Source organism: Periophthalmus magnuspinnatus, chromosome 6 (genome assembly GCF_009829125.3).
Source record: "Periophthalmus magnuspinnatus isolate fPerMag1 chromosome 6, fPerMag1.2.pri, whole genome shotgun sequence".
NCBI lineage: Eukaryota > Metazoa > Chordata > Actinopteri > Gobiiformes > Gobiidae > Periophthalmus > Periophthalmus magnuspinnatus.
In genome coordinates, this window is record NC_047131.1 from 19,235,776 (window position 1) to 19,254,292 (window position 18,517).

Below are 18,517 nucleotides of genomic sequence, written 5' to 3' on the forward strand. Positions count from 1 at the left end.
ACAAGAATCCCATGAACTGCAGAACTTTTCAGTTAAGCGCTGGGTTAGTAATAGTCAGTATCTCAAGGACCATGTAATTGTCACATTATTGTCTGCACGAATGTTAATGTTTGATTGGATTATTCTACATAATTTTTTTTTTCCAGAGGAATACTAATATCCCCAGAGTGATGTTGCAGAAATGCACTTGCTCTGATCTAAGCTGACATATTCTGGCTGTGTTCAGAAAATAAAACAAGCCTTTAATATGGGACAGGTCAGAAGCCACAAATTAATAGAGCACTTGCACTAGCTCTCAGTAACAGCAATGTGTTGTCTTTTAATAATATAATCCTCTTTTTATATTTTCGCTGCTGTATTCACCAAATGATGACGCAGCAGATAGAGATTCTCTTTCTGTCTTGATAGCACAAAACACATTAAAGTTTGACACAGGTTAAAACACTACATATCCATGATACTGTAATGTAAAAGGAGCCTGATGGTGTGCGGCCATCTTGTTTTACCGTGACCCTGTCGTGTATTTTTTATGTTAGATGCTAAAATAACAGGTGCATGAGTAGAGCTTCCTCCAGTCACACTATCTCATGGCTCATATTCTTCCATTGCAGGTATGGACGAGCGGGTTGTGCAGCCCAGTGCAGACTTGGCTGCCTCAGGGAGCTAACCATGCCTGGCCACGAGCTGTCTCTCGCTGGGCCGCCCCCTTCCAGGTGAACCTCCGACGCTTGTCCCAGGACTTTTATGCCCAAGCCTGACCTCGGGCAGAATGGAGGACAGACGGGCACGGTCCTTCCACATGACCTGCCATGTGCAACGCAACTATGGCAGCCGCATGGGAAGCTCTTTTATTGGGTACAGTCCAAACGGATATGCCAGCACCAGTCTGAGCCTGGACCAGGACCTAGATGTGGACCCTCTGGGCTCAGTGGACTCCACTGCAGAGGGGCTGGGCGTGCAGGTACCTGACAGGAGCCGCTACTCTCCTGTTTCACTGGAACTAGACCCCACAGCGGTGAATAATGGATCAGGCATTCCCCACTGTCCGCCTGTGGACACAAAGGACCCAGCGCTGCAGATCACAGCGGGCCAGCCTTCACTCACCCCTATCCCGCCACCTCTCCCGCGCTCGAGCTGGCTGCACCACCAAAAGGATTTCCAGAGCCCCTACATCAAGACTAGCATGCAGGGGGATGTTTACAACTTCCTAGAGAGACCTGCTGGACTAAAATGCTTCCTCTACCACTTCCTCGTGTGAGTACCACTCTGTCTGTGTCACTGCACACACATCACACAGTGACCACTTTGATTTTATCACATGCAGCTAATTCATTTAAGTAAGAAGTGTCAGACCCCTTTGTTATCTGCATTTATCTTAGTAGTTATAAAACAGCTGGATGATAGATGGATAAATAAGTTGAATATTTGATAAGGAATTGTCCAGAAGTTGTATCGAATTGCCTTGTATTGAATCCAGACTACAAGGTGTCTGACTTCAACCAGTGTCATAAGGGCCAGGTCTAGACTGGGGTTGCTGAATTAGAGGAGGTTTGAGCTTGTTGGTGGTGGTTTCAGTCGCATGTAAGCAGGTCAGTGCGATGTGGTGAGTACACCTTTGGCCCAGGTGAGCTGAGTACTGTCCTCCTCTTCCGCACTGTCAACAAACCAACAGTTCATGCATGAAACATGGAGCACCCGCTTTGTGCTGCTCACTTGACCCGCTATAGGAGTCCACTGACCTCTACTTAACACATTTACTGGATTATTATGAAGTTTACAACTTACAAAAGAAAAGCATTATATAGAAAATAAAAATAAACACATATAAAATACAATTAACACAAATACATAGTATTTATTAATATATATTTCAGGAAGGGTCACTAGCTTTCACACCTCAAGGCATTATTTAAAGCCACAGTAACTTTTTTTTTTGTGCCAAAAATAGACATAAGTGTAATCTTTTTTTTCCATGATGGATGTTTTTATTGCACTGAAATGGGTGAGTTTGCATCTCCATAAATCTAACTCTTACTTGACCTGGTGGAGGGCCTCCTGCTTGTTTCTACTGAAATGTTCCTTTGGCTATAATCTTTCACTGTATGGCATAAAACATATCTATCTTTGCGGCAAATGTTCTGAAGTATGGTTTTAAGTTTCTATTTCCATGAAATTGTAAAAATCTTGAGTCGAGTTAATCCAACTCCAGAAAGTTACATACTATCACTTTAAAGAGTAACTTGGCATTAAAAAAATTGATAAAATGTAATGAACATAAACAAGACCTTTAATTGGTACCATCTGTGTCTATTATTGTTATAGATAGATTATTGCACAACCTCAATCAGTTTGTTTCATAATTGACCTGCCCTCATTAGCCTTTTTTTCCATTGGCTCGGTTCTCTTGGCGCTGCCTTGGAGCGGGTCTGTTTGGTGTGGCTCCCTCCAGCCGAGATGCGTTTCCATGCCACGAGCACAACTCCTGGTCCGGGGTCAGGGCTCTGCTCCAAGAGACACTGTCACCCACACATTACAAAAGTTTTCTTATTAAATAAAATCAAATTTGTATTTGAATTATTCTCATTATTTCAATTAACAAAAAGACGTTTAGTTTGTGTCAGTTTGCGAGACGTGTCTGAAACTAGCATAAACACAACATGACTTCAGGTTTATTGTCAGGTTTTTCTGCATTTATTTCACTTCTCTGTGCCTCTACGTTGTTTTAACCTTTCTTTATGTAATGCATTGGGTTTGGCTCAAGTTAGATGCATTACACACTGTAAATATAATATTTTTTTATACGTGAATGCCAGGCATCGATAAACAGGAAACAGCTGTTGCATTCATGCTTTGTTGCATGCATATCTGCTCAACATATAAAGTTGCCATAACTGTAAATACAACATCAAGTTTGGCGTTTGGGGAGATAGTATCATTTTCTGTTTCTATCTGCTTTTGCCGTCTTGATTCTCTTGCCCAATCACCTCGTTTCTTGTGTGGCCACACCTTAGCTAAAGCCATCCGCACCGTGCTGGCTTCCTCTGGGAGCTAGTACGGTCCAGGGTCTGCTTCAGATCTGTCAAGCGGGGCGGTATGGTTCACTTTAGACAGTCGAGACACTTGCGGCACGTACTGATCTTCTCCAAAGTGAACCAGTGGAAACAAGGCTATTAACTAATTGAGATTTGACTCATATTTCGCTGTGTCATATAATGAAATAAGTACCACCCCAACTTGATTAATGAGTAATGATCATCAATGGCAAATGGATCCTCTCTTTATTAAGTGCGTCCATTATGAAGTGTCTCAGGAGTAATTGTGGCTCTAAGGTTGAGCCGTGACAGAACAAAGCGTAGAACCTGAGACTGCACATTGAATATTAAACCGTCCCGACTGATGCCAATGACACTCCTTAAGTAACTCTTACTTGTCAATGGTGTCACTGGTGGACACCTTTTATCATGGGCTTTGTATAAAGGCCTGGTCTTGTCTCACTCTGCCTAGAGCCAGGAAATCTCACGCGGAGCCGCACAATTGATTACTTAATACAATAAATGTTTAATGGTATATTATGCTTCCATCCATCCATGGATGGTATATTATGCTTTGTGAGGTCAAATGAGTTCAAAGATTTGTAAACAAAACACGATGGAGATATTTGTAGATTATTTTGAACCTTTTTTTTTTTTTTTTCAATTATTCTCATTCAATGATCAGCATGATTTTTTTTACCTCTCTACAAACACTCAACACAAATATATGCTTTGGGGTCCTACCATGAAGAAAATAAAGATTTAAAATTAGAAAGGTTGGCATGAGTCCTGTCACAAAAAACACATCACAAATGGAATAAATTGTGTCAGAACCTAACATAATAAACAATAATATCGATAATTACACCATACACTGTAACCCTAAAGTTGGAAAGTTCGTGTAAACACCTTTGTAAATAAACCATATTCTAAACATGAGCTGCAATAAATACTGGATAGCATGGTGCTGTACTTGGAGTGACACAACCAAAGCCTGAAAGGTATATGTAAATTTAACATAACCCGAATAAAAACCCATAACCCCATAATGTGTATGAGCATTTCCTGCTTACTTCTGCTCTGTTTTTATTGTGTAATCTTATGCAGTTTTCCACAGAGGGAACCAGGGGTAGATCTGCTCACAGACAAGCTGTTCATGTTTTACTGAATGTGACCTCCAGTGTTTTAGCCTCAGAGCCAGACAGAGCCAGGCATCAGCCCAAACTCTGCTGCGCATGGAACAGGACTGCATTTTTCACTTACTATAAATGAATATTAGACCACACAGGCTTATATCCTAAAATGCTGATGAACATAACTCCATCTGTTTGTCTATAAACATCTGCCACAGCAGGTGATACAGATATGATTTTAACTATATTGGATTCACAGAGCATTGGATCAAATTTGACTTTAAGTCCTGCAAATATGTTGGAATAGAAGCATTTTCCAAGTAGTTGAGACCAAGCCTGTGGTGGAGGAAGCAGAAGTGGGAGACACATTGAAAAATAGTAAATGTACTTGACGTTTACATGATACTTCTGCACTTTTGTGGTTCATTTATAGTGTCATTCATGTCTTTGTGCGATATTTGAGCCCCCACCACGACATTTACAGGCACGTTTTGGCACATTCCTGATGCATAGTCATAATCTTGTCTAAATATCGTCATTGGAATAATCCCCAAAAGTAAAAAGGGTCAGGATTGTACCATCACACCTCATTAATTAATTTGCAGTTAGCCCATAAACCAATGGAAAATTTAAGATACTATGCTTAGATTACATTTAAAAGTATTCTAAAAATAAAGTTTTATAAATGTAATTGCCAGTAGTGACCCAGCAGCTTATCGGCTTGTTCCATCTCTATGAACATTTGGGACATGTCATAACAAACATAAAAGTCGTTCCCGAGCTCTATATTGTCCACCCCCTAGACTGCACATTACATTGTCTTATATATATTAAAAAAAACAATCTAAACAAACACAGGAGCACAGTGATGGTGACACATTGGGTAAAATCAGCAGAAATTCCCTAAAGTAGGCAGAGGCTACACTAGCATGTGTCCGAAAAGAGTCTTATGCAATAGTATGCACAACCTGAGTGGCAGAATTTACATAACACAGAGAATAAGAAGAGAAGGCATCAGCCGCTCTAACTGCCCTCATCAAGTTAGTGGTTTATAAACTTACTTTTAGATCTACTTTTGTCTACATTGTATACATTAATTAAGTACCAAAGAATATATGTTTTGTTTTAAAGGCGCTATGTAACTTTTCTGGTGGTTGGCCTGGCAGTTTTTCTGTATTGCTTTGTCTCAAAATTCATCTGTGTTTTACAGGTGTTTTTATTCCTCAAAAGTACCTTAAAGAACATGCCATGCTATGAAATGGTCTAGACAAAGCAATAACATCTCCATGGAAACAAGTAGGTGGTAGGCCCTTCACCAGAAACGTTACATAGCGCACTTTTAAAACAAAATATGTATTTTTTGGTACTTAATTGACTTTTACTTGCATTTCAGTGTAGTTTAAAAGTCACAAAATTAACTCTTGTGAACTTTAAGTCACGCTATAATGTCGTTACCTCCTCAAAAACATATTTGGAGTTGTGTTTTGTTTCATTCACACATGTTTGAGTAACCCTTTATTATTACTCTGTCTACATCTCCAAAGCTCAAAATGCTCTGTTCCACCTTGTGATGTCATGGACTGGTAGTTTTCAAAATAACAGCTATCCAGGACTGAAATCATCGAAATGATTCTAGTGAAGGTGTATTGAGTTTTAAAACACAGTGTAGCACTTCCTGTATTACCACATCACAAAGTGGAGTGTTTTTGTTTTTGTTTTTATCTGAAAGAAGCGCTCAGCCTAAATATGCAGGATTCATGCGTTAAATATGTGTGAATGAAACAAAACACAACTTCAGATATGTTTGTGATGAAGAAACATTATAACATAGATCAGAAAATAGAGTAATAGAGCCCCTTTAAACATCCCCTCCTTAATCTCTGAATTTGTACTCATGGATTAAGTGGTGGTATCAGGCTAACCACATAGTACCACGTGTCCCCGGTTCAGACTGATACCACTAATTGCGCTACAAGCCTTTCTCCTTGTCTTCGTCTTGACCTGGGACCTGTGGGCAGATAGATTTACATGTATTTTCCGTGTATTTGGGGGGACAAGATGGTAGCTAAGCCATGATGCGATATCTGTGTTTGTGAGTGGCAGCTGATGTGCTGTAATCCAACCTAAGCTCTCCATAGATGGGGGCGGGGGTCACTATAAAGGGCTGGGCTACTCCCACTCAAGCGACGTCAACTTAATGGAACCAAGTGAATATCAATACACCTGTCATCAGATGAACTCATTGTTGAACACGGGAGGGATCCCCAATGAAGGAATTAGTACCTTTTTTTTTTTTAGCTTTCCACCATGTTACAACATTGTTCCCTCATCAAAAACATGCCTGAAGACGTTTTAGATGTCATCCATGTATGTTTCAGTAATTTAGCGATCTCTCATCTGTCCAGTGCTCAGCCCACAAGTCTATATCATCCACGCTCCCACACGACAATTCTCCATAAATATACAAAAACATGATACAAAACTACACAAGAACAACTTGACAAACCTGATGCGATGTGTAGTAGTTTCATTAGTGGGATGCACACTGATTGTTTTGTGATAACGCTCTGAAGGGGGACTGACTTAGCACAGAGAGTTAAGGGAGGGTAGACTCAGAGCATCAGAAACGTATAAAACATGTTATTACGTTGTTTTCTGCTATTATAACAAAACAGTAAAAGATAACATGGTGATCTAAATATGTTATGTGTTAGTAGTTAATATCCCATAGAAGAAAATACTGCCTCTTTAACTAATTATTAGCATGTATGTGTCCACCTAACATTTAAGAATATATAAATATGCATTAACCCCAACCAAGGGTTAAAGGGTACCATTATTCAACCCTAAAGACACAATTGTAGTTTTTTTTTTTATTACATACTTTGTGTTTGTATATTCTTTGTGTCAGTTCCAAATCTAAATAAAAGATTTAATGTAGATTAAAGTTAATATAACAAAGCATGTAAGCTGGTGCCTACGTCATTGTCCCAAACATGAGGATCCACACAGATTACACGACCCCTCAAAGACCTACAAGAGGATGACATACTTACGCTCTTCCTAATAATACAATCCGGTTTCAAGAGCAAAACACTGGGCTTTGCTTTGACTTTTGGCAGCTTTGTCATTTCCTCTTTAAATTCTCTGCCTGATGATGTGTAAGTTACGGAGAGAGATAAAGGCTTTTTTTTTTTTTACAATTGGCTACATTTTATTGCCCAAATTCAGTAACTTTTGTTTTATGACAGTGAATGAACTGTTTTAATGATAATCTGTAAATGATGTGCCAATGATGCCTATGGAAAGAGGAAGAGAATGATATGCTTTTTTGTAAAAATCTTGCCTGTATTAGGGATGAGACAATAAACAGTAATATCGTTTATCATGATAAAAAGGGTCGACAATACTCGTTTGTGAGAGATTTTATATATATATATAATTGTCGGGGGGGGGGATAATATTCTCCGCCAGATCGTAGTTGTTTTCAATGATAATAACGTACAATACTATAACAGTTGGTTAAACATGGAACTTATTCTTAATATTAAAATGATAGTTATTGATTTACATAACATTTTTAAACAGCAGCAACTTTAATAATCATCATGATATAGTCTTTAATTGCAGTTATTTTGGACATGATAATCTTCTCACCAAATTTCAGTATCGTCTGATGCGTAGCCTATATGACTTTTTTTTTTTTTTTTTTTTTTTCATTAAGTGCAATACAAGTTTCTACAATGATAATAAAAGAGCACTTTTTTGAGACAATAGAATGCAATGTTTATCTAAACCATTAGTTATTGTTCTAGTTCTGATATGGATTCAGACCAGATTTGAACTATTCTGGAAAAGGCCCAGTTGGAGCCTATGTGACATTATTCAGTATTGATACTTAGTTTAGTATCAATTAGTATTTGGGTCTTTCTACTCTGGTGTGCACTGGCCTCATCTGATGCTTTAACGTTACACATGATGTTCAAACGTAAGCACCATCATTTTATTGACTTTAGAGTGGAAAAGTGTACAGATAAGTATATAAATAAAGAAAAGAGGATGAAGGATGAAGTGTGTGCTGTCCTATAGCACTAATCCTTGTCCCATCTGGGCAGTGTCACAGGCCATGTATAGAAGAGTCCAGCTTTTACCTCACATCACCCCTCTCTGTCTGCTTATGACTTTAGTCTGAATTTATTTCTGCAAAATAGAAAATAACTCAGCCACAATAGACCCTGGGAATACAGATTGCTATATGTAAAAATGGAAATAATAAAAATGCCAAATGGAAATAAACATTAATTCCAGCATTTATTATTATGGGCCTATTTCACACAGATATTATGGAAAATTTACTTTTATGAGGTTAATGTTATAACACCGTTCCCTCATCAAAACATTCCTTGCCTTGTATTTAGTTTAATTCACGCTTGTTTTGTTAATCCCATTTACGAAGCCATCTTGCTCTGAGCCTCAAAAATTAATTTGTTTCAATTTTTCCAGGATTGTGATGTCATAAGTAGAAAGCCAAAGTCTCTTGTGCAGTTTTTAAGTCCACAAATCATCAGTGGACTCATTTTGGGCATTTCTGCTGTCAGATTGCCTCCGTTACAACTGCATGTTTGCATTAGAATGCCGACCACATTGGTTAAATAGCTCATTCATGGTTCATTCACGTAGCTGCTAGTGGACTCCATTTGTTTTCATACGTAGGCATTATTTTAAGTCCTCTAACATGCAAAAGTATTGAATAGCATGTTTAAAGGCCAATCACACTGCAAATAATGCTTAATATGTGTCCTTTAATGAAATGTTAAAGATGTGCTGCTTTTCTGAGGATCTTCCACTTGCCTGTATCAACTGAGATGTTATTGCTTTGCGTGGAATATTTCATACTATGGCATTAAACTTATCTGCTTCCTTGGAGAAAAGTTTGTGACTCCACTACACCAGGTCAAGTGTGGAGAGGCCGCTAAGCAGTAAGAATTCATGTATAATACAAGATAGATAAGTTTAATAGCTTATAGTGGAACATTCTAGACAAAGCAATTACGTCTCCATGGAAACAAACAGGTTGGACTCCTCAGCTAAAAAAAAAACAAAAAAAACACATCCTTTTTTACTACAGTTCTTATATACCAAGAGACTATCAGAAATGAAAAGCGTTTTGATTTTGCAGTCTGAGTATTTGTGAATGGATCTTGGGCTGTGTTTAGCATAAACACCCGGCCCTTACATAACTGCTTGTATCACATATGGCCTGTAATCCAGTGTGTAGTCATAATGCACCACAGCACTGGCACAGCCTTGTAATGGAGCGGACACATGCAAACGCTAGTAAACCCGCTCTAAAGATACAACCCAAGGATTAATTCTGCTACTCACACAGTTTACTCTTAATGTTCTGTTCCTGTAAAAAAAAAAGGCCAGCCAAAAGTTCTCCAGAAAGACATGAAAATAGTGGGGGGTTTTTTAGTAAACAACACTGATGACATTATATGTTTTGGTAACTTAAATTCATTCTAAGCCAGCACAATCTGAGTTGCTAAGTAAAATACCCTGTCTTATTGAATTATTGTTAAAGGCAATGTTTGAACAGCAGATATGCAATCTTTAAAAACAATAATACAGATTTTGGTGAGTTTTTTAATCAGTAAGTTGTTAGTTGGGAAAATGTATATAGTTTTTTCCATGTGATATAGATAGTTGAGAAGCCCAACGCTTTTAATTTTTTCTCAAAACAAAAATCCCCGGTTTATCTTTTAAGTACTTGCTTATCTCTTATGCTGATTTCTATTTTTACTGCAATTTTGAGTGGAAAATGTACAGTATCTTCTTAGTCTAACCGCTGGAGTCACCTAAAGTAATGGAGTCTTAGCTGTAAGTCCTGTCCTTTTTTCCCATGATGCTGTGCTGCTGACCATGCTGTTTTGCCCCATGTATACAGGGACAGATGGGACAGTGGAATGTGTCAGTGTTGCTAGGAGAAGTGGAAATATTGTGTGAGCTGTGAATACAAACAGATCAATGAGGAAGACTCACGTCACCCCCAGGGACAAGAGGCTACAAGAGCACGATAAGACACGCGTATAGTGTATGGTGGCAGTAATTATGCAAATGTATTTAAGGTGCCATGAGATAATAGAAGAGAGATAATAATAATAAGATCTCTACATCTTATTATTATTGTTTATTGTGAAGCTGTTTCTGCAAGATGTGTGTGAAATATTTATGTTATAGTAATTATTTACATTATTAGCTGTATCATTTTAGGATAAATAATGGGTAACTATTCAATTTCAATGTGATAAAAAGTTAGCACTGTTACCAAAGCTATTAACAACTCAAAACTAAACATTATAAACTAAAATATTCTGTCCTTCAAATGGTGAAGCATACTCAAAATTCCACCTAAAAACTCATGAACATATTCTGTCAGTGTATGTCTTGAAATGTCTTGCATGTTTCTCTTTTCTTGGTGTGTTTCCTCCGAACACTCCAGTTTCCCCCATCAACCCGCCCACTGCTTCTGACCGGTTGCTCCAGTGGCGTTGCGCAATGAGTCAAATGCAGAGGACAAATTGCTGATATGTACTTTAACCTATATTGAGATACTCATAACTTTGCAATGGTTGTTTTGGAGTTATGTTAATTTAAATATAGCATATAATAAACGGCTGCAAAAAGAGTTAATTCAAAATTGTTAAAAAAAACAAGCTTGCTCTGTAAGTTTGAGGTTACACACCTGCATCTTTGTGGTTCATGTCTTGAAGTCTTTCCACTTACACCCTAAACATGACTAACATGCACTCTCTCTGCCCACAGCTTCCTCATGGTGCTGGTGTGTCTAATCTTCAGTGTTCTGTCCACCATAGAGCAATATGCAGATTTCGCCACAGGAACCCTCTTCTGGATGGTGAGCGCATGTTAAACACATTTTATTTTTAGCTAGTAACTACAACTATGCTCTGCCACTACTGTAATGTAGTTGTAGACAGCATATAATGTTCTCATCCTTCAGTGGTGTTAAAAATGTGTTCACCAAATCATTTCTATCTCACGCATATCTACATATTAATGCACATATTGATTGTGTCCTTGGGCAAGGCACTTTACTTGTCTTGCATATTTATGAATGTGTTAGTGAATCTGGTTGGTGAGAGACTGACATTGAGTTTAAGTTTTAGAAAAGCCTGATGTACAACTAGGCATTTTATATTGAATTAAATGAAAATGTATTTAAGTTAATTCAGGTACACAAACTATAGCAACCATTTGTAGTGGAGGGAGTGTAATTAATTAGACTTGTTGGTTTTCAGATGACACCGCAACATTCTATAACCAGTAATATTTAATTCAGATTCAATTTGTTATGAAAATACTATGTTATCTATGGTACAACCAGCTCTTACCTCCATCTGAGAGTACCACATCATCACAGAATAAAAATCTGAAAACTACTATACTATACGAGTATTTCATTTTGTTTGAATACCACTTCTCTTTTGGACAGCTTGAAGTTGCATTTATTTTGCATTTGCATTTATTTATGATCACATTTAAGTTCTGGTGTCTGATGCTACTGCAGTTTCCTTCTTTTTCCACTTGATGGTGATATAAGATCTTTGGTGGCCAGGTCTTCACTCTCCCTCACTGCACACAACCTGCTCCCCAAAAAGTTTATATTGGAGTTACTCTGCTTTCCTCCAAACCCACTATGCAGTAAAACGTGTATGGATTTAACTTATTGTTGGACTTAGCAGAAGTGATTGCGTTTCATTTGGCTTTGGTTAGGCCGCACTTGCTGGTACTTGCTGCTAAATGGCTTATTAGACCATTAGTGCTGCTAAGTGAAGCAATAAATCCGTGGTTTAGAACAGGTAGAGAAAATTATGGCTGCTTTTTGGAAACTTTACAAAGAACTTGCATCATCTGTCTTTTCCCGTGCGTGGTGAATATGCAAGCAGACAGAGCACACGGACATGGATGAACTCACACGTATATTAGCTGTGCAGAGCTCCGGGGGCATCCAGAGGACAAGAGGGGAGAATGGGGTCTCAAGGCTTAACGGAGGGCCTGCTTTAAACCGCTATTACTGTTATCAAGGGGGAAGTTTAGCCAGAGGCAGAACTCTCCAGTACAATGTATGCTGTTACTAGAAATGTATATATTATCTATTTCAAGAGATAACGTGAAATAGTATAGTAGAAATGATTACTGCTAGAACTTGTGCTACTGCCGTTATTCTAATCAAAGACTTCTACAAACATTGTTACTTTCCCTTTTTTACCCCCAAAAACTCAAGTACAAGGTGTAATTTGAAATATTTTGAGTCAATATTTTGTTAACACTGTTGTATACCACGTTTTGGCTGATGGTATCTTGATCAAAATTGTATTTGTTAATACAATTCTACTCTTCTACTACTTCTGCATAAATATTTATTTTTTATGAAATCATGTGATCTTGTGGTCTTGTAAGTGCAGTTTAGGTTAGATATTTGGTCTGATCATAGTTGACATAATGAATAGTTTTAGTACAAGGTTTGTTTTTAGTCAGCCAAGAATTTCTTCAACTATAGGTATTTTTGAGCAATAAAAACACATCCGTATTTGAATAAATCTACAGTATGTTACATAACTTTAATATCATACTGTGGAACATTCCAGGCATAGCAATAAAAAGAAAATTGTTTACTTTTGTTTAAGTGTGTGGGATCATGCTGTTGTTAGGTCTGTCATGATAATTACTATATCGACTTATCATTTAATATATGAAAGCTGAAACAAGATTTTTTGGGGGTCAGTATTTATTGTGTGTACTTTTTCATTGTACTACTGGGATTTTTTTGTTTTTTTTTTTTTTTTTTCTGGCTATATGATAATATTTGAACCAGAAAATGAAATCTTGAATTAACCTCAATTAATCTCTTCTTTGACTCATTATAGAGACAAACTAGTGTTTCTTTCTGCTATTTATTCATTGCAGCTCATGTTTAAAAAAATATTTAATTTAGTTTTTGTGACTTCTATGCCAGTGGCATAAATTAGTTTCAGTATTATTGTTTATCATCTCCATTTACTTCAGGAATAGGAAAATGAGGTTGTTGTTTTGTTTTGTTTTTTTACTCCCCCCCCCCCCCAAAAAAAAAAAAAAACAACTTTTGACCTGAGAGATTTCAACATTCTTTTGCCATGGACCACTGAGGGATTACACAAGCCATTTTTAGTAATGTCAGTACTGGAACAACCTGGTTCTGTCACTGTGTATTTATTTTATTTAGTGGTTAGTATTTGGGGCAGAATGTCAGTTTTGCTTTGTGTCATAGTGGCCAGATATGCAAATTTGACCACTATCCTAAATTGAAGTTTTGGATGTTGTTCACCTTTGTGACACAGAAGTCAATCCAATCATTGCCCTCTGATATAACATATAATACCCACTTTGATTTGCACAGGGCTGATGAGATTAGATTTGTGCACTCAGGCAGCTGTTTTTGGTAAACACTGAGTTTGTGATACATCTGGGTGACCCCATTTGGGATAATCCATTCAATTTCCCCAAATGTATTTACTTTTACTATTTACTCTCCTCACCTAATGTTTGGAGGTATGTGGCTCTGTTGCAATGCAGTTTATTGTCTAAAAAAACAAAACAAAACAAAAAAGCAAAACCTTGTTGCTTGTGTAATTAAAATAGTTTATTAGTTAAAGGTAAACTTTTCTGTTTGGGGTTCTGCCACCTGCTTGTCTCCATGGAAATTTTTAGTATATTTTTCTTGCTCATAAATACCTTGTAAAACATGAATAATAATAATAATAATAATAATAATAATAATAATAATAATAATAATAATAATAATAATAATAATAATAATAATAATAATAATAATGATGATAATGATAATGATAATAAATTCAATTCATTTGTACTGTTAGCTGGGTTGCCACTGCACAGGTCTGACTTATCACCTGCTTCTTTCCATGTACATAGATATGTATAATGTCATATAATGATCCAAAACAATCCAAATCCACAACCAAGTCAAGACCAGGGCCTTTTTACCTAAAGATGTAATACTAGCCAAAATCCCCAAAGAATCTCTCAAATGACCCTTAAAAACACAATGTGGTTTTTAGTCTAATTTCTATTCTCCATGTTTTATTTAAAGATGATAGATTACAGTTTATATTCTCAGTGATAATGTGTGGTTTGACTGGCAGCTCTTTGTTATTGGGGCTTTATTGGTGCTGTGTTTTTGCAGTTAGACTCGCGGTTTTAAGTTTCATACTAGAGCCGCTCAAGGTGCAGTCAGTTCAAGCAATCAGTGAGATGACCACCCACATGGACACAGGCTTCGAATATGCTAACCAAATATTATGGATACACACACGGGCTAATGAAGATAGCTGACAAGTCTCTCATTCGGAGTGGCAATGTATATCTATTAAGGAAGAGACTCGATACTCAATACCGATACCATGATAATTAAAAACACTTTTAATTTAGACAGTACAATGGGATTTTCAGTATTAAATAATAGTACTTTATTTATATTACTTGAGGTCTTATATCTGTGTAATCCCTCAGTTGTCCGTGGGCGTCTAGTCCCAAATGAGTATCTAGTTTCGATACTTTTGACAACCCTAATTGGGACAGAGTTTCTAAAATTGTGAAAATAGGGACTTGCATTTCAGGTTTAAAGCTCACTTTGTAACTTTTATGATTGGAGGTTCACTACCTAATTTTTTCCATACTGCTTTTCCTGGAATACTCCACATTCTAGTATTTCTTCTCTTAAAGGTGTTTTTATAGCTAAACAAATACCTTGAAAAGGATTCTTACCGTGACTGGAATTGCCTGTCCACAGATCTTACCTGTATCTTGGCCTGCGGGCATCACCTGCTACTTGTCTTTATGGCGATAGATAAGTTGCCATTCTGTGAAACATTCCAGGTAAAGTAATAACATCTGAAGGGAAAAAGCAGGTGGCAGACCCGGCATCAGAAAATATACATAATGTGTTTTCAATTAAATTCTATTACTACATACAACATTATTTTTTAACATAGATTTTCTTTTGCAGCAGTTGCTATATAGACAGGTGGATAGTTTTTAAATAAAAGTAAAATAAAAGTAAATTCCACATGTTTAGCTGGACCCACTACAGTCTATGCTCCACTCGGTGTATGAAGTGTTGCAGCACTGTTTACATTCATAACAGATGTCATCTACAGATGCTAGCCCCCTTGTCTCTGTGTGCACTGTGCTGGCATTTCTTCATGTGGCTTCAATCATTTAGCCATTGACCGCACCTCAATAACAAAAGAGTTATCACCCTCCATCTCTGCTCACAGGTGGGTGGTCCTGTTTTATGAGACCACCTAAGTGTCTCCTATCTCACACACCTGTCATTACCAGCTCATTTTATATCCATAAGCCCAGCCACTGGAAATAATGACCTTAATGGTTTTTATAGGGGTGCAGTTTGACCCATTGGATACTAGGCCTGAACAAAAATGCAGTACATGATATGATAGCTATGACTAATAATAATGGCTTACACTTGTAATGCGCTTTTTCAAAGCCTCTCAAAGCGCTACACTATAGTCATTATTCATTCATTTCCACACTTGGGCTACTACTGTAGCCACAGCTGCCCTGGGGCAGACTGACAGAAGCCCCAGACAGAGGCCCCTCCGACCACCACCTATCATTCGTGCACACACACCACTTTCATACTAGGCAATGTGGGTGAAGTGTCTTGTCTAAGGATCCGATCCTCCAACCTTCGGGTTGGGGGACCAACACTCTAACCACTGAGCCAGTGTCACCCCAAATGATGAGGAACTGGCAAAAATATTGAATGGAAACACATGCAGATCAAATCACTGATCTTTTAAACTTAATTGTGACTACATTTTTAAATGATTTATGTCTTTTATGGATTCTCATGATATTGCTGAGACCTTTATTTTGATGTGCATTTTTTGCTGAATGGTAATACAGTATATTATGTTAGGTATGTAGATATATTGCCACATTAGTAAATCCATATTTTTATAGCTTCTAAGAACAACTCAAAGAAATATTAAAGGAACTGTATGTAAGATTTCAATTTTATTTTTCATAAAATTGACCCATCTGTGTCCCCAGATACAAGGTAAACAAGTTCAAATAAAGATGATTATCCAGCCAGAAAGCAGATTGAGCCTCACATGAGTCTCTCATTTGAGTTGCCAGTTTCAATGCTGAAATCCAGTTGATTTAAATCTAAAATGCCTCTCTCTGATCTGAATCCTCACTTCCTAAAACCCAGCATCTGCAGCCAATCATTAATCAATAACATCTGCAGCTTTTCACCATCTAAAAAACATTGCAAAAATCAAAGGTATACTGTCTAAACCAAACTTGGAGAGATTTATCCATGCATTTGTCTCCAGTAGGTTAGACTACTGTAACGGCCTGCTCACATGACTCTCCAAACAAGCGTTAACACAGCTGCAGCACATTCAGAACACTGCTGCTTGGGTCCTAACTAGAACAAGGAAGTACAAGCACATGCATCCTGTGCTCAGGTCTCTGCACTGGCTCCTGTGGCTCAAAGAATAGACTTTAAAGCAGCTCTGCTTGTGTATAAGTTTCTCCATCGTCTAGCACCAAAGTACATCTCCGACATGTTAGTGCCACATGAACCATCTCACACTCTGAGGACTTCAGGGACTGGCCTCCTGCTGGAGCTCAGAGTCAGGACTAAACATGGGGAATCAGCATTTCAGTTTTATGCAGCTAAAATCTGGAACAGTCTGAAGATGTGAGACAGACTTCTACTTTGACAATGTTTAAATCCAGGCTTAAGACAGTTCTGTTTAGCTGTGCATATGACTGAAAAGTTTTTATTCTATACTCTTTTCTTTTAATGTTAATTTGATGATGATTATTTATGTATTGATTTGTTTGTATTGCAATTGTATGTGTATAATGTATTTCTTATTCTGTAAAACACTTTGAATTACTTTGTGCACGAATTGTGCTATACAAATAAACTTGCCTTGCCTCACCTAATCAGTGCTAGTGCAGCCTTTTCAGCTCAGTGAGTGAATTCTGGAGGTTCTTAGCTTTCACATGCACCGTGGCCTGTCCATATACTGAGAATGAGAAAAACTTGTGTCTTCTATCTTCAGATTAACGCCAGCCCAGATGAAGTAGTGATTTTAGTACCTTTTTTAAAAAAAAGTAAGAGTGCAGGCTACATACAGTTCCTTTAAGTGATCTTAATTTAAGGAAGACAATTGTAGTATTAGCATATAATACTATAAAAATAAACTCACAGATAAAGTATTTAAAAATAATTTTCATAATATCATCAAAACCTGAAATGTTCAAAAATATATCTGAATCTTTAGTCTAATACATAGTGTGATTTTATTTGTATTTTCAGTTCCTAAATTAGTCTTTGTGAATAAAACAATGACCTTGTCTTATGTTTGCACCCCACAGGAGATGGTGTTGGTGGTCTTCTTCGGCTCCGAGTACGTGGTGCGGCTGTGGTCAGCGGGCTGTCGCAGCAAATACTCAGGCATCAAAGGACGCCTGCGCTTTATCAGGAAGCCCATATCCATCATAGGTGCACCTGCATTTACTTTGGCTTTACACATGTTTGATGTGGTGTTTATGTGAATCATTTGTAACACATCTCAACCATTGGAACAGAACAAGCTAACTACCTGTGTAACCTTTGACCTTTCTTACAGATCTGATTGTGGTCATTGCATCAATCATTGTACTCGGTGTAGGATCCAATGGCCAGGTCTTTGCCACATCAGCGATCAGGTAGAGTACATTTCCTACTTCATAGTATAGTAGTTGCTTCAAATGGGTCTAATGTTGTCACAATGGTTTGCAAGTCAGGATAACTCTTTGTGGCAGTCCCAAGCCTAGATAAATGGAGACTATATGGGGACATAGTGTTACCCTGACTAGTCAAAACCAAATTCAGTCTGATACTACTTTGTTGGAATGGGATTTCATTCATTTCATTTCATTACGCAAAAGAGTTGGCTCTTTTGAACGGTTCCTTAAAGTGAACAGTTGGAACTGAATCTGAATTTTTAAAAGAGTCGAAAGAAGAAGTGACTTGGATGAGCAGCGGAACGTCTTCACTCCTACAACTTTTTGTCCAGTTGACAGATTTTACTTTTGGCTTTTACTATGGATCAGACCTGGACGACTGAGGGATTACACAGACAAAAGAACCAACACTTTTTCTTTCAAATATTTATGCATTTTTACACTGGTTAATGCTAAACCAACACAAGAATCAGCACAGAAGCAGAGTAGGCAGAGAGTTTT

The 18,517-nt window shown here is 37.5% G+C and overlaps 1 protein-coding gene across 1 annotated transcript in view; it reads left to right on the forward strand.

Annotated features, from left to right (window-relative positions):
- Window positions 1-769: 769 nt before the first annotated feature.
- The window catches only part of kcnq1.2 (potassium voltage-gated channel, KQT-like subfamily, member 1.2), a 170,077-nt gene continuing 152,329 nt past the window's right edge, over window positions 770-18,517 (forward strand). The window contains exons 1-4 of the mRNA XM_055222387.1: window positions 770-1,254; window positions 10,991-11,081; window positions 17,666-17,792; window positions 17,920-17,998. Of these exons, the coding sequence (XP_055078362.1) occupies window positions 770-1,254; window positions 10,991-11,081; window positions 17,666-17,792; window positions 17,920-17,998 (782 nt within the window). The remainder of the gene's footprint in view (window positions 1,255-10,990; window positions 11,082-17,665; window positions 17,793-17,919; window positions 17,999-18,517) is intronic.